Consider the following 16,286-nt stretch of genomic DNA (forward strand, 5'->3'; position numbering starts at 1 on the left):
CATTCCCCAAGAAACCCCCCAGCACATGAATCAATGTATGCCTGCGAGAGTGGAAGCTGTCGTCATGACTAAGGGTGGGTCAACACCATACTGAAATTCCAGCATTACCAGTGGAAGGTGCCACGAACTTGTAAGTCAGTTTCAACCAGGTGTTCGGATACTTTTGATCACATAGTGTATCTAGTGTATCAGGCGGCCTTTGGGGCTGGAGTGCAGAATTCCCAGCAAACAGGGTCGAGCCGATCATTCTTAATGGAGAGAAATCTTTTAACACAGAAGTAACTCATGGCGGACCCCTAGAGAGCGTTATAGGATCATTACTATCAACTATACATACAAGGTTGTCAAACATGATTGAAGCGATTTCCTAAATTCACTGTAACAATGTTAATTGGCATATTGCCACAGAACTCAACATTCATATCCTGTAAGAGAACTCGTGAAGTTCTGTATTGTAGCAGCCGTGCTTCAAGTTTCTGCCACGAGAGCGCAGCAGTTAGCAGTTCGGTGACATGGCGAGAAGCGCCGAGAAGGCGCCGTAACACTGCAGCGACACTTCAGAACGAAATTCAACAAAGCTCTATTAGCTGCCAACTATGTTTGACGATGGTCTGCACAGTTTAACGCTTCGGGATGAATCTGCAAGGCAAAATCAAGAGATGGGCCTGTAGTGAGTGAAGAAATGGTTGAACGCCTGTGGGCTAGTATCATACGTAGCCCACAGAAGTCGACGAACAGGGCAAGCAGAGAGCTGAACACATCATAACCAGCTAACTGAGAGATCTTAGGGAAATGACTGAAGCTGAAGCATTACCGACTGCAGTTGCTCCAGTCCTGCTCATGATGACAAAGTCAGAAGCTTTGAATTTTCGGCACAGTTGCAAAAGCTTATGGAAGAGGATGGACTTTATGATAAACTCATCTTCAATGCTGAAGTAACACTTTTTGTCAATGGCACAGTGAAGAGTCACAATGGGCGAATCTGGAGGACACAGAGTCACCACACTATTGAGCTGCACATTCGAGATTCACCAATAGTCGATGTGTTCTGTGCTGTCTCATGGTTTAAAGTTTACAGTCCCTCTTTCTTCTGTAAAAAGACCGTTACAGGACACGTGTATCTGGACGTGCTGGAAAATTGCCTCATGCCACAACTGGAGACCGACAATGTGGCCTTCATCTATCAATAGTTTGGTGCTCCCCCCACTTCCATCATGATCGAGAATTCTTAAACAGTATATTGAGAAACCAATGGATTAGTTATGGTGGGGTTACAATAGTGTTAAGGACATGCTGCGCCGAACATGAGAACAACTTGATTATCGACCCGATATCTGCAGGATCAGTATGGAACACTTGTAATACGCAAAAAAATCTTGTTTTAATTTTTCAATGCGTGTGTTTAGCCTTGTGACAATATGTCACTTAATACAGCTTCAGTAAATTCGCGAAACCGCTTCAATCATTTATAATAATCTAGTACATATATCACATTGAAAGACGTGCATTCATTGTCGTTCACTATGCACGTCTTTCATATTTGTACATTTTCATTCTCAATGCCCGCCTTTCATACTTTATTTTCCGTTATTAATTTTCAGTAGTATGCCTAATTTGCTAGATAATTTGCCATGGTATTATCACAGTGATTAGTGAGAGAGGGTGGGAGCTGGATATTTTTCTTTATTTTATATTCAATTCAGGAGCGACCCTTGAGTAGTGTTAATAGTTTTAATAATGTGTAGAGGCCAAAGTTGTTCTTTCTCTAAGTCTCACTAGTTTTACTGCCAACTCTGAGACTTCACTTTGCTCACATATTTTCGTGTCGTAAAGGGGTCTGTCTGTCTGTTGATACTCAAACCAATTTCTAGGGAATCATGTGTCTTCTGATCTGTGTTCAGACTGCTGTTCTGATTGGCCAGTTAAGGGCCCTCAACAGGCCTTGCTGTGCTCTAGGGACAAGGGAACGAGGTAGGTCTTCTTCGGGGGTTGTCCTAGGGCAGTCGGAGTCGTTGCAAGTTATTGCAGTCCTCGTGTCGGTAAGCAAGAGTGTTCTTGTTGAGCACCAACTGCTCTTAGCTACGATGCCTTTAAGAGTATTAGGAGATCCAATAGGTAGCGAACAATAGTCTTCGGTTTAACGTGCTATTTTTTTCCTGAAAAATTCATTGTTTCCTCAGAAATTACGCACTTGATGTGCGACCAATGTCTGTTAAGTTATGCAAGTATGCGAAGTCAGCTGATGTCCAGGCGACAGTTTATATTCCTGCTCTTAAAGCCGGTACCATCTTTTAGCGTCTTTCATTTGCTTTTTCGTAATAAGCATGTGCAAATTAGAGTTTTTGGGTTCAAATGGTTCAAATGGTTCTGAGCACTATGGGACTCAACTGCTGAGGTCATTAGTCCCCTAGAACTTAGAACTAGTTAAACCTAACTAACCTAAGGACATCACAAACATCCATGCCCGAGGCAGGACCTGCGACCGTAGCGGTCTTGCGGTTCCAGACTGCAGCGCCTTTAACCGCACGGCCACTTCGGCCGGCGTTTAGAGTTTTATAGCTATTGCTTATAACTGTGGTGATTTAATCTATATTGCTCTCAGGGTAAATGTGATACATATTTTTGTGTTTCTCGTGGTTCACGGATGGGAGGCCCCGTTGCTTATTTCTTATCCTGGTGCAGACCTGTTTGTGTGTTTACTCTTCATTGGTGAAGCTTTCATTCTCATGCTGATCTATCAGATCCCTTGATCCCTTCTACCGTTACTTTTCCTTTGGCGTTGTGGAAAGACTGGGCTACTGAGATAATAATTTTACCACATATATGAAAACAAATTGTAAGAGGGCAGCTCTGAATACCAAACTAATACGACGTTTGTTTAAGATTAAGCTTCTCTTCCTTACGAAATCTTGTCAGGTCTGAGCGTAACAGGACAGATCTGAATTCACATTTAACTTAGTGCTTGTTTTAGGTTGTTTCTTACTGCAGTAAAAAAACTTAATAAAATTCAATACTGATTTGCATTCCCTGAGATCTCCCATATAAATACTCGCAGTTTTGCAAGCCTCCTGTAGACGTTTCTGACGAGAAAATTAACTGATAAATCAATTAAGAAGCCAGTTTTCGTAAGGTTGTATGGATCCCGGGTTATCTTGCCAGGGCCATTTCTCATCTCCATGAGCCATTACGACCCCTGCACATACGAAACCGTAAACAGTCAAATCAAAATTCTTCTCTCCAGAATAAGGGAAAGGTCGTGGCTTATTGCTAGCCACAAGTAAAAACACACCCATTGTGGTGAAAGCGGATGCAGGGTTTGTATAAAAAGAAATGAGACTGAGCTTATGAATCAAAATTTATTGTAGATATCACTACAGCCACTTAGTACTCTTCAATGTACGACCCGTTGCATGCGAGATTGCCCCTCTTCAAACGCTGCCACGAACGCTGAGTCAAGGATGGCCTTCAATGCCCTCGTTGTGGCGGCTTGGACCTCCTCCAGGGTCCCACGATGGTGACCTTTCAGGGAAGGTTTTAATTTTGGGAACAAAAAAAAAAAAAAAAGTTTGGCGGGGTCACATCGGGACTGTAGAGGGTCTGGGGAATCGCTGGAATCCCTTCCTTGGCCAGGTAGCTGGACACCACGAAGCAGGTGTGACTCGGCGCATTGTCACGATGCAGCTTCCAATCATCGGCGATGGCTGGCCTCACGAGATGGCTTTCAGTCTCTCGAGCACTTCGCAATAAAAAGCACCGTTGACAGTTTGGCCTTGGGGCACCAACTCGTGACGAACCACGTCGCTGACTTCGGAAGACACAATCAGCACGGCTTTCACCTTCGATTTGCTCATGTGATCCTTTTTTGGACACGGAGATGCTGCGGTGTGCCATTTGGCACTCGTGCACTTTCTCTCCGGGTCGTGCCGAAACACCCAGGTTTCGTCTCCGGTGATAACTTTATCTAAAAATTCCGGATCAGCTTCGAGGCTCTGGAGATTATGTTGGCAGGCGTCCACACATGCTTGCTTATGAACATCTGACAAAATCTTCGGACGATGTTGGCGCAGATCTTCCCCATCGACAATTCTTTGGTGATGATGTTGTGCACTGTCATTCTATCAAGTCCGAGGTCGTCTGCTATCTGATCCGACGGTCGACGCTCACACGGTCGATGTTTTCGTCAGTTTTGCTGTTTGACGGCGTCCGGAGCGGTCCTCGTACTCGACGCCGTCCCAGACCTCTTTAAAGCTCTTCACCCAGCTGACAAGCTGGGCTTCTGACAGGCAATCATCGCCGTAGGCTTGCCGACACATATCCGACGTTTCGGTAATCGATTTTCCTAGTTTCACACAGAACTTGATGGCGTAACGCCTCTCGATCGTTTGCTGCATGTTGCGCCACGACCGACGACTTTGCGGCTTGTCCACTCGACGCACGACGCTGCCCAGACAAGAGCCCCCAGGCGACTGGCACGCCGCGCGTTTTCGGCCAGACACTGCCCCCACCCCAGGGCGAGCACGCGCTGCAAAGTACAGTCACGACAGCAAAAAATCAGTCTCATTACTTTTTATTAGAGATGGGGGATCCGCTCTTGAACTAATTCATAGAGTTGAATCTTTCAAAGGAGTGAACAATCAGTGATTCAGAAAAAAAGAACGGTAGCTCCAAACGTTTCCCACGGCAGAGAGAGAGAGAGAGAGAGAGACGGAGCATATCAGCAGCGCCTCTGCTGGTCACAGCACAGTGCACGCCACACAACACAGCCAGCGCCGGCCTCTGCCCTGCTTCTACCTTGGCTGCCTGCATTGTGCAGTGCCCCATTGGATTTTGTGTTTCACATATGCCGTGCCGTCTCTGTGCGTCGTCTGCCGCGTGCAGTGTCTGGCGAAGCTTAACTTTGCATCGCACTCTGTCGGCGATTGTTTCAGTCGCACGTCCTGCCCTCTGGGCAGTTGATGCGAGCAACAGGACAGAGAGCCACCTAGCGGATAACATAGGAACTACTTGCAACAACCTGCTCGCAAGGGAACGGACGATTTGTCTCGGAGCGGGTGAGTTCACCGCTCCCCCCACCCTCGGAACTCGCCCGCTCAACGCTCACCCCACCCCACCGTTCTCGACTCTAGCCAGAGCGTTGAGCAAAGCAACTCAGGTGTCACTCTGGTCTCTGCAGTCTTAGCTCACGCAGTAATACAGCTTGCGGCTCGACCTGCTCGACTCAGTGCTTCTGCATCGGAGTTCGTCTCTGCTGGATATTGTTCTTCGTAGTAATACCGCTATGTATATTACATTGTTATGTTATGTATACATCATTTGTTTTTATTTTATTTTTATTTGTTTAAACTGATCAGATTAGGTTCCTGACGACTCCTCTTACTATAGGATTTTTATTATGGACACTCGAATTTACGCTTTAACCGATAAACGTATCGCAAAATGTGATACACCAATATTTTCCTTGTTTTATTCTGCGTAAGGCTATATGCAGCACTTTCGTTTTACAGTCAAATTTATATTTTTTTTTCTTATTCTGGTACGGATTTTGCGATTTTAGGCGTCTTCGGAAGGAAACGTTCACTTTAAAAATATATGGCTTGCGATGTATTTGTATGAAGTTAATGAAATTTTAATACATTATAGCCAAATATATTGTTAATGTAAATCCCAAGTTACAACATTTTCCGATCACCCAAAAAACAACGATAGTGCAAAATAAATCAATAATCAAAAACTTTGTCATATCGTGGAAATTTCAATAAACAATACAAAATTCTTACTCATTATCTGTGTTACTTCAAAATAGGATCAAATAAGATCAAAATACAGGTATAGTACTGGAATAAACCAAGTTTAAAGGGCAATGTGCCTTCCATTTATTTTCTATTGTAAATGAGTAGTGAGTCATGAAAGAGAGCTAATTCATTTCAGGAAGTGAACAGTTCTGATCCGATCTCTGAAAAGAACAGTTTTGCCCATCTCTACTTTTTATACAATCCCTGTAGCCTTTTTCTGAGTAGGTTGTGATGAGGGTTAAAATTAAATATGAATTTTTATAGTGGCGGTCTGTGTAGTCAGATGAATTAATCCACTAAGTATGATAACTCTGTACTGCCCATTAGTACCCACAGACTCGCCACTCGGCTCTTTGTCAGGTGGCTTACCCACAATTTCCTTTAACAGTGAATCAAACCAAAACAAGGCACATCTTTTAACCTAGTGGATAATGGTGGAAGCTTCATGAGGCAGTTTGCGAATGATGTTGCCGTATACACACAAAAAACGCAAAGCTAGCAAACTGCAGCTAAATGTAGAAGACCTGTAGAGGATTTGCGCATACAAATGTAACGTCCTGCGCATAAACAGGCACAAAAGCACGTTATTTTTTGATTACACGATTACCGAACAATCGCTAGAAGTCGTCACATCCATTACATATCTGGGAGTGTGCACTCGTAGCGATTTAAAGTGGAACGACCACGCATGAGTAAGAGAAATCGCAGGAAACGCAGATATGAGAGACATAGTTGGTTACTGGAACAATTCTCGGAAAGTGTAAATTCCCATTAAGAAGGTAGTTTGCCAAACCCTCCTTGGACCGATACTTGAATAGTGTCGGCCTCGGACACTGTGCCCATGGGCGTCCTCAGCAGTTCATCCAAAGGGGGGTGGGACTGAGGGGGCAAGATTCTAAATTTGTCCTTTATGGTACAATTGAGTCGGTCAGTTTCGAGATGTGTCATACTACGAGACTGAAGCCTATAGGAGACATTGAGAGGGGGACTGGGGGTGGAGGGGGGGGAGGTGGTAAGTTCATACAGGCCCAAACTGCTGACGTCATCTGTCCCTAGGCTTACACACTATTTAAACTAACTTACGCTAAGAACAACACACACATCCATCATGCCCGAGGAAGGACTCGAACCTCCGACGGGGGAAGTCACGAGAACCGTGGCAAGGAGCCCTAGACTGCGCGCTACCCCAGAAGGCGTAGGAGACAAAAATAACGTATTATATCACAGACCAGTTCTAGAAGTGTGAGAGAATGCTGTAATGAATAAAAACTCTGTACTCCAAATTCCAGGGAGGGACAACTGCCTCTCTTGCTCTCTTGTGCTCTCTTGCCCCTTCCTATCCCCCTCCTCGCGCCACCTCCCCCTACACTCTCCTTGTCTATGTACGAGCCAGAAATAATTGATAGGCAAAATACAGAATGTGTAAAGAACATCAGAACGATTCAATTTAGGTTCTTATAGTAAGCCTGAAAACGTCACGGAAATGCTCACGCAACTGCGGTGGCAAACGTTGCAAGAGAGGCGTTGTGCATCATTGTGGAGTTTACTCTTAGAATTCCGAGAGGGCACGTTCTTACAAGAGTCAACTAGTATGTTGCTTCCTTCCACGTACAACTCGCGAAAAGACAATGAAGGTAAATTTAGAGAGATTCGTGGTCGCATGGTGTAACGGAACATATTAAAGGCTTTACTGTACCGAAGTATGCGATACCGTCCAAATTCAACTAGTTTAACGAGTATTTATGATTATAGAAAAGTTATTGTGTATGTTAACAATGATTGCATAACATGTCTGCATAAACAGTCAACCCATTAAATTATACTGAGTAACTGACCCACACAAAAGTTAATATCACTTGATCACTGATACAGCAAATGTCATCATGTAAAAACACGAAGTTCATCTTAAATAATTAATATGAAGTACGAAAAATAGTGGACAACTTAGGTATTTTGGATCTCCTTAAATAAAAATCACCCAGTGAAACCTATTTGTTCACTAGGAGCGTTTTCACTCAGTATTCACGAAATCAATCCTATTTTAGACGAAAACCAATGTAATTCTTAATAATTCATGTTATTTACTTATTTATGCAAATTAGAGAAGTCAATTGACAAACTTCTAAAAAACGGCCTTTGTGTAACAGAGAATTATTCTGTCAAGTCAACAAATCTGTCTGTCATTTTAATAACATGTTAAATTATGTCACTCGATGCAAATTAATAACTTTTCTGCACAAATTATGATAACAGATGTACATGTGACTTATAAACTATATCTCTTTTTAGTAGTTCTTTGACAATGTTATAAATACGAACAGCAAGAAGGGTCGAGAGGCAGTCGGAATGTCACTTTGGTAAAGTGTGTTTGTGTGTTATTGTTTGAGGTGGATAAACAATGCAAAGAACATGTAACGGAAGTACTACTTTGTGTTGAGTCATGGTCTTTGGTGGACAGTGGAATTAAGATGGCCACCAGAGTAATAAATATTTGAAGTTTACATATTTGTTGGTTTCGCTCGTTCTTTATCATCAAAAGCACATAAAAAACACGGGACCTCATGTTTTTAACCCTAGACAACCAGATGTAGAGCCAGCATGAGCATCGAGAGACAGCAGCGATCCAGCAAGTAGCAGCGATTACTACAACACAATGCATTTTAATGGCCCCAACCTAACATCAAGTGCTAACAAGCTCCGTAAATGGGAGTGAAATAGTGCGATTATAGCAATTAGCAATATCTACGACCAGGCGACCATTACAATGGGTTCTTACGAAAAGTCGTTTATCCTTCGGACCTTTCGCGACTGGAACAGGAAAAGAGGTAAGTGTCGGTGGTACACAAAGCACACTGCGCCACACGCCATAAGATTGGTTGAAGAGTGTAGGTGTGAGTGAGTGTAGTGAGAATTGGTTATAGCTTCCGATGTTAGCTGACGACACTACGGTCCCCCGCCTCTGAGCATGCGCAGTCTTCAGAATACCCAAAATATTAGAAATATACACACGGCACAGTCAGTTGATCACTGGCGTCACTGATCCACTCGTGACTTGTCTGGCAGCTGATTTACATGCTGGTATGTGACACGCACACCTCACGAGTAGTCGATTTTGACCAGACAGTTGCTCGTTCAAAAATCGACTTTAGATTTTTCTCAAGAGGCTAATGATAGCTACTGCCCTCGCATAACCAATGTGGGGACTGACCGTGGTGATTCCGGCGGCTATGAAGTCGATGACGGCGGCCTTCTTGTCGCGCAGATCGAGGTCCGGCGCGTGCAGGATGGACATGAAGACGCTGCGCACCGGCTCCACCTCGCACGTGCTCTCTTCCTCGCGCAGCGCTGCCTCCACCAGCCCCGAGATCACGTCGTAGTAGTGCTCTTCGCACTGCACGAACAGCGAGTAGGCTCGCGTTGGCAGTATCTGCGCAATCACCAAAGTTCCCGCTCTCGTGAGTGGAATGTTGAATTTGTGTAGCCCTCGAGGATTGTGGAAGTGGTGATCGAGCATCAAAAATTATCATCCAGATAGTTTGAGGAGAGTTGAAAAGAAGGTGGAGGACATGCTGAGTGAAGATCTGTTTGACATAGGGAGGGGATTAGGAGCAAGAGAGGCTATTCTGTCACTGAGTCGTGTAGTCGAAAAGGAATTACAGAAAAATAAACCAACTTGTACTGCCTTTGTGGACCTGGAAAACGCATTCGATAATATTAACTGGCAAGAGACGTTCAGAGTGCTGAAGAAAGCAGATCTAAAATACGAAGACATGCAACTGACACTTGGCTTCTACGAGGAGTGTTAAATATGTAATGTAGCACTTTTTCTCTACAATTTCTGTTGAAAAAATGCGGAGTTTGTTGTGGAACATCGTGGAATATTCCCGCTTCTTCCCTTATAGTTTCATGAAGTTCCGATAGGTGGTGGAGCTATACGTAGCCCTCAAAATGGCGTTTGTAACGGCAGTGCGTTCCAAGAATAGCGCTATCATTGAGTTACAGAATGGCTTTGGAGACCTGGCAGTGCACAAAAACACGGTGAATCGTTGGGCGAGACGTCTGTCATCACCACAACAAGGTCGCACAAACCTGTCCGATCTCCCGCGTGCCGGCCGACTACGCACAGCTGTGACTCCTGCAATGTCAGAACGTGCGGACACTCTCATTAGAGGTGATCGAAGGATCACAATTATATACTTCGCTGCACAACTGGACGTTCCTGTTGGTAGCGCTGGTACACTCGTCCTCCAGTTGGGTACTCAGAGGTGTGTGGCCGCTGGGTTCCTCGCCACCTAACAGTAGACCATAAAAAACAACGAAGGAAGATAATGAAGGATGCACTTCGCGGGAAGCAGTATCGTGCGTGGATGACGGGGAGGTTATTGAAGCCGCAACACGTTGGTTCCGACGTCGACCAATAGAGTGGTACCACCCTCACAGTAAGGCGGCGTAAGGCCGTAGCATTGAACGGAGATTCTGTAGTCAAAAGAGTGGTGAATAATATGTTGTATTGGGATCCTGAGTAAAACCAACCTGCTTTCAGAAAAAATGTGTCGCGTTACTTATTGAACACCTCTCGCACAAGAACGAAATGTCAGTGATCAGGAATTTTCATAATGAACAAGAAGCAAAAATGAGAAAAAGCGTGAGATGAGGCAGTGCTCTTTCTCCTCTTATATACAGCACTTACAATCAGGAAGCTACTGACCTAGTCCGCGAGACAACTGAGGAGAGAATCAAAATTTGTTGGCATACTGTGAAATGCAGGTGGTGTTGCTGTGGTCACAGAGACGAAAGAAAGTCTAGTGAAGGTTCTCAGCACAATGCAAGAGATTTTCTGTAACCACTGTGATACGAGAATAAACAAGAGAAAGACTAAAGTGATGTTATGCAATACTGAAGACGAATATGAACCTCTAAGACAGAGAAATGGAAGAGAGGATTTAGAAATGATAGAGGAATTCATCTTACCGGGAAGCAGTGTTACAAGAGATTGCAGAAGTAGGAAGGAAACTATGAGCAAAATATAGTAGGTCCAAATTGCATTTAATTGGAGAAAGAACTTACTAAAGAGCTATAGCATCAGTCTGGAAATAAGGAAAGAGATTATGAAAGCATTTGTCTGGAATGTGACCCTACACGAGTGTGGAATTTGAACATCGGGAAAACAAGATATACGACAGCTAGAAGCCCTGAAGATTTGGTGCTACAGAAGCATCACATGGAGATACAGAGTTGTCAGTTAAGAGGTACTGAGAAGAATACAGGAAATCGCATCTCTCTGGATGCACATCCAAACAAGGAGAGACAAACTCGTAGGACACATCTTAAGGCACAATAACATCATTTGAACAATAGCAGAAAGAGCTACTGAGGGAAGCAATTGCCGAGGGCCGGCCGGAGTGACCGAGCCATTCTAGGCGCTACAGTCTGGAACCGCGCGACCGCTACGGTCGCAGGTTCGAATCCTGCCTCGGGCGTGGATGTGTGTGATGTCCTTAGGTTAGTTAGGTTTTAGTAGTTTTAAGTTCTAGGGGACTGATGACCTCAGAAGTTAAGTCCCATAGTGCTCAGAGCCATTTGAACCATTTTTTGAATAGCCGAGGACGCCCAAGGATAGCATACATGCAGCAGGTTATGAGTGGCGTAGGCTGTGCTAAGTAGGCGAAAATAAAGAGGAAGCAGATGAAGGGAACATCCGATAGAGAGAATGCATTAAGACACTTCGAAAATAGAAAACTCTGTAAGCAGTTCGGCCAACTTGATTCAGTCTCCGCGATTTTTGTTTATTTATTACTGTTATATTCCATATGCCATTGAGATTTACACTAGATCACGCTGTTCTTAATTCTGGCGAACTTTCCTCTTAGCCCAGTACACTCTTATTCTAGCGTTGTATGTGACTCTAACTGCTGTTAAGGACTGGAGATAATCTGATGTTGAGATAAAGCATTGCTTACTGATCTCAGTAGTGAAAGCCGTCGTGGCCACTTTCTAGTTGTTCAAGCTCTTTCCCAACTAGTGTTGTCCATTTGGCGTAACTTGCTCTCCGTTAGAGACAGTGCTGAAGATCTAGATGTGAGTGTTCAGTTGTATATCCTGACTACATGACCTTTCTGACCATGTTTGGGAATAATGAGGAATAAAGCTCTGAATGTCCCGGTACGACGTTGTAGTGTCGGAGTTTTAGGACGACGGAATTGAATTTAGATCGGTAAATGTCTTACTGAGGCGGTAGGTGTTCGCCAGTTTGGTGCACCTACTATTCATAGCCAGACCCTCATGGGTTTTCAGGGTTAGCCATTCTCCGGGGTATTTGAAGGAGTTAGTCTACCGTATTATTATGTTAACTTATGGGATCATGTCGGGTGTACTTCGTGGTGTTTACTTTTTACCTGAAGCCTAGGTACTAAAGCAGACCATTTTAAATTTTTAAATAATTGAATATGTATTCTAGGTTTAACAAGGTGAGAATATCGTTCGGCTACGTTGTGTTAATGAGTTAGTAAACTATAACTGCTGGTCTTATTATAAAATGTTAGTATATTATAACTAAATTACAATTCGATGTAATCTATAAACTATGTCAGTATAATTAAATGGTCAACATTACGTTATGTATGTTTATGACTTTGCAATAACTGTCTGACCTTTACTATATAGTACTGTCAGATAAATTCACTATATTTATGGAACCATGGCAGCCACATGCAAGGGGCACGAACAACTGTGCAGATGTTCCCACAGCTAGCAGACAGTTTCAGCTTCGACCGGGTGACCTGCAGCCAGTGCATATTGTGCTACTACTGTATTAAGCTGTGAGGCGATCAGACGGGGGTGCGTACATTTGGCACAGAGTCAAGCATATTCCTACACATCTCTCTCGTTGCAGCACTCCGCTTCGTTGCCAATTCGCTACAACATACCTCGCCAGGCGACCATGGTGTATAGTTTTCATGACTGCTTTCAATTACTTGATGGTAATTTCTGGTTGATTTATTCTGCTAGCGAACTGCTGATTCCTCCAGTCATCTGCAAATTCAGCTGGAGCTTCATCACTAACAACTTTGCTTTCGGTGGGATTGGCGCACTTAAAGAAGATTCGGGAAGGAAACCCAGTGCAACCTACTCCATCCAAACTGCACCAAAAAGATCGCCGAAGTTAACATTACTGACCCACAAACGGCTAACTTTGTACGATTCTCTGAAAGAATTTAAAATTTAATCGAGGTCATTGGCATATAATTCAAACACCAAAAGCTTCCCTTCCCTCGATGAACGCATTCCACTTCTTAACATATTAGATATTACTAGGATCCCTTCGTGCAAACAGTCACCGAAAAACAACGAAATAATCATCTCCATTGCGGAGACTTCACATTTGTTAAATGACAGTTCCCAGTCCGTATGTGTCGTGAGACTACAACAGTCTTGCGAACACTAATAACAAAGTTAGAGTGCGAAACATTACTCTGCAGCCGGGCGTATCCCACCGGCAAAGCACAGTCTGTTCTGATGATCACACTGCAGTTGGAAACTGTAGCTGGGAACTGAACTGTGAACATCCAGTACGCCAGTTCAGTGTGTTAACTGTTGTCCCACCTCTGAACTGAACTGTGGATTTTCGCCTGTGTGGGTAATGGTATCTCACGACTACCCTACCTCCACTGTAATCAAAAAATGGTTCAAATGGCTCTGAGCACTATGGGACTTAACATCTATGGTCATCAGTCCCCTAGAACTTAGAACTACTTAAACCTAACTAACCTAAGGACAGCACACAACACCCAGCCATCACGAGGCAGAGAAAATCCCTGACCCCGCCGGGAATCGAACCCGGGAACCCGGGCGTGGGAAGCGAGAACGCTACCGCACGACCACGAGATGCGGGCCCACTGTAATCCCAAGAGAAGCTAGCTGCATTGGAAAATAAGATTTGTGCCTCACCGCCAAGGCACTATCTATTTTGAGGATCCCGTTGCAGTTGTAAGTTCCTTTGATCTGGGTTTGGGTTCGTCTCCAGTGGAATATCTGCTCAGTATTTGTCACGCAGCATACACAGGAAGCCAGGATCCTTCTTGCAGTCAATCACAGCTTCTCCATGGAGCTGCCATGTATGTTAGGGTGTTACACACAACGCACCCGATGCCTAACCTGTTATTTGTGGTCGGACTTCCACTAGGTGTGTACTACCAGAGGACGCACACTGTCAACCACTAATGAATCTGCAGATGCGAGAGCTAATCAGCAGTGAGGGTAGTTTTGCTGAGTACGCAGCTTCCAGCGTGTGTTCTGTAAGTCTCTTGTGAACGTCGTTGACGTTACGATACCGACATCAATGCCCTCTGTATATTCCGCTGCACTAGCACAGTACAAGTGTTCCCTTGTGAGAGGGCGTATCTTGAAACGAATGAAGGGCGCGAGTCATTTGATCAGCAGACTCATTCCTATTTTTCTGCGGTCCAATAAAGACGTCCCTGTACTCATTGTAATGGTAACTCAATGTATAATTGGGTCAATGAAGAGGTCGTTTCGTGCGAAGGCTCATTTGGCGCAAAGCGCTTCACGTTACTTGTGCCTTCTTCAAAATTACACTACACCGTCAGATGCGTCCTTGACTGTCGCCTTTTCTGCTGTACAGAGCGGACAAGTCTATGACTCCAATTTCTTGGCTGAGAAGGCGAGCCCACGAAGCTGGAATCACAGATTTGCTTCAAACTTTGTACAACTTTAGTAGGTCACTGAAACAACCTTATGTGCAAGTAATAAGTTGCACTACTCTGGCAATCCCGATAAAATCGCAAGAGAAGTTTTACGCGTCTATTACGTAACTGATGTATCTGTGCGTAGGTACTGGATGTTTGAGTTCATGATGGTCAAAGGACCAGCGGACGAGCTTCGTAAGACGAACGTGTATCAAGCGACAGTTCCACTTCCGCTCATTCTTAATTTGTAATCTGTATTTTTTTCATCACTGGCCATATTACATATTTTACATGACATTTAATAGGTAATGTAATTAAAAAACCACGTGTATTTGCGTGAAGTTTTTGTGAATTTCGTGTTATTTGACTACTTACTGTATTTAATTAAATTTAATTATTACAACAAACACATTTGTTACTATCGACAAGTAAACGAAGACACCCATAGAGTTTTTCTGAAAATGTATGTCTGTCGTGATTTGCGAAATCCCTTATACATGCACTCTAGTATAGTACCCGGAACTACTTTGAACCTCGACGCTTCGAGCTGCAGACACAGAGGCAGGCCCCATTTGGCAGTTAACCTGCGTAGCGGTAAGACGTTGCTTGTGTTACAAGAGCGAATAGTGTAGGTGCAAATTTTTTTAATGTCACAGAATTTACACTTGTACTACAAAAATGAGGGTTTGAGCGGGAGTCGAATCGTCGCCTCAAACACTTTCGTCTTACGAAACTCGAACGCTAGGCCCTTGCCGACCAGGAACTCTAACGTCCGGTACCTACGCACTGATATATCAGTTACATAATAGACGTGTAAAACTTCTCTTGCGATTTTCTCGGAATTGCCAGAGTAGTGTATGTGTGTATGTGAAATCGTATGGGACTTAACTGCTAGGGCATCAGTCCCTAAGCTTACACACTACTTAACCTAAATTATCCTAAGGACAAACACACACACCCATGTCCGAGGGAGGACTCGAACCTCCTCCGGGACCAGCCGCACAGTCCATGACTGCAGCGCCCTAAACCGCTCGGCTAATCCCCCACGGCCGCCAGAGTAGTGCACCTTCTACTTGCACATTATGTTGTTTTAATAGCCTACAAAAGGTGTACAAAGTTTGAAGTAAATCCGTGATCCCAACGTCGTCGCCTCCCCTTGTGAGACCTGGACGTCGAACGCTCAGTTATCTATTAGCGGTTTCACCATCATCCATGTTTTTTTGTATCTGTAAGAGAGTTTCTTAGTGAGGAAGCATTGCCAAGAGTCATTAACTGAGAAGGCACTTGGCTACCTTAAAAGAGTACTTTATGACAGCCAATAAGTGGCGAGGAATTTGGCTACAGTACGCGAACATTTGTCGAAACTCGCAGTTTCTATCATATCTGTTTCTGTCATGATAACACAATCTATTCTTCGCGAAAGTTATTTAAATCGCTAGCTTTTACACATTCTTAGGATGTATTATATTTATCGTTCAGCACTCATCGTCCAACATCACGTGCTGTCCAATGGACGCTGGGGCAGCGACCCATTCACACAATAAAAGGAGGCAATAATATTCTTCCTGGCCATAGTATTTTTCGCTGCCATTGCTACTACTGAGCTGTGGAAATTGCTACATCAAGAACTGACTAAAACGTGACTGTGCTCCCCAACGAGGAAACATGATTTTCTATACATACTTTCAAGTTTCCCCCTATTTTTGTGTTACAAAGTTGTGTTTTTATTTCAGCTTATCTTAACTTTTAATCTGTATTTTTTTCATCACTGGTCGTATATATGTTACAT

At 43.9% G+C, this 16,286-nt stretch overlaps 1 protein-coding gene across 1 annotated transcript in view; it reads right to left on the reverse strand.

Moving 5' to 3' along the window:
* LOC126183227 (ecdysone 20-monooxygenase) overlaps nt 1-16,286 on the reverse strand; it is a 175,783-nt gene that overhangs the window by 16,958 nt on the left and 142,539 nt on the right. Inside the window, exon 7 of the mRNA XM_049925012.1 lies at nt 9,001-9,219. Coding sequence (XP_049780969.1) covers nt 9,001-9,219 — 219 coding nt within the window. The remainder of the gene's footprint in view (nt 1-9,000; nt 9,220-16,286) is intronic.

The sequence above is a fragment of the Schistocerca cancellata genome, chromosome 4, assembly GCF_023864275.1.
Source record: "Schistocerca cancellata isolate TAMUIC-IGC-003103 chromosome 4, iqSchCanc2.1, whole genome shotgun sequence".
Lineage (NCBI taxonomy): Eukaryota > Metazoa > Arthropoda > Insecta > Orthoptera > Acrididae > Schistocerca > Schistocerca cancellata.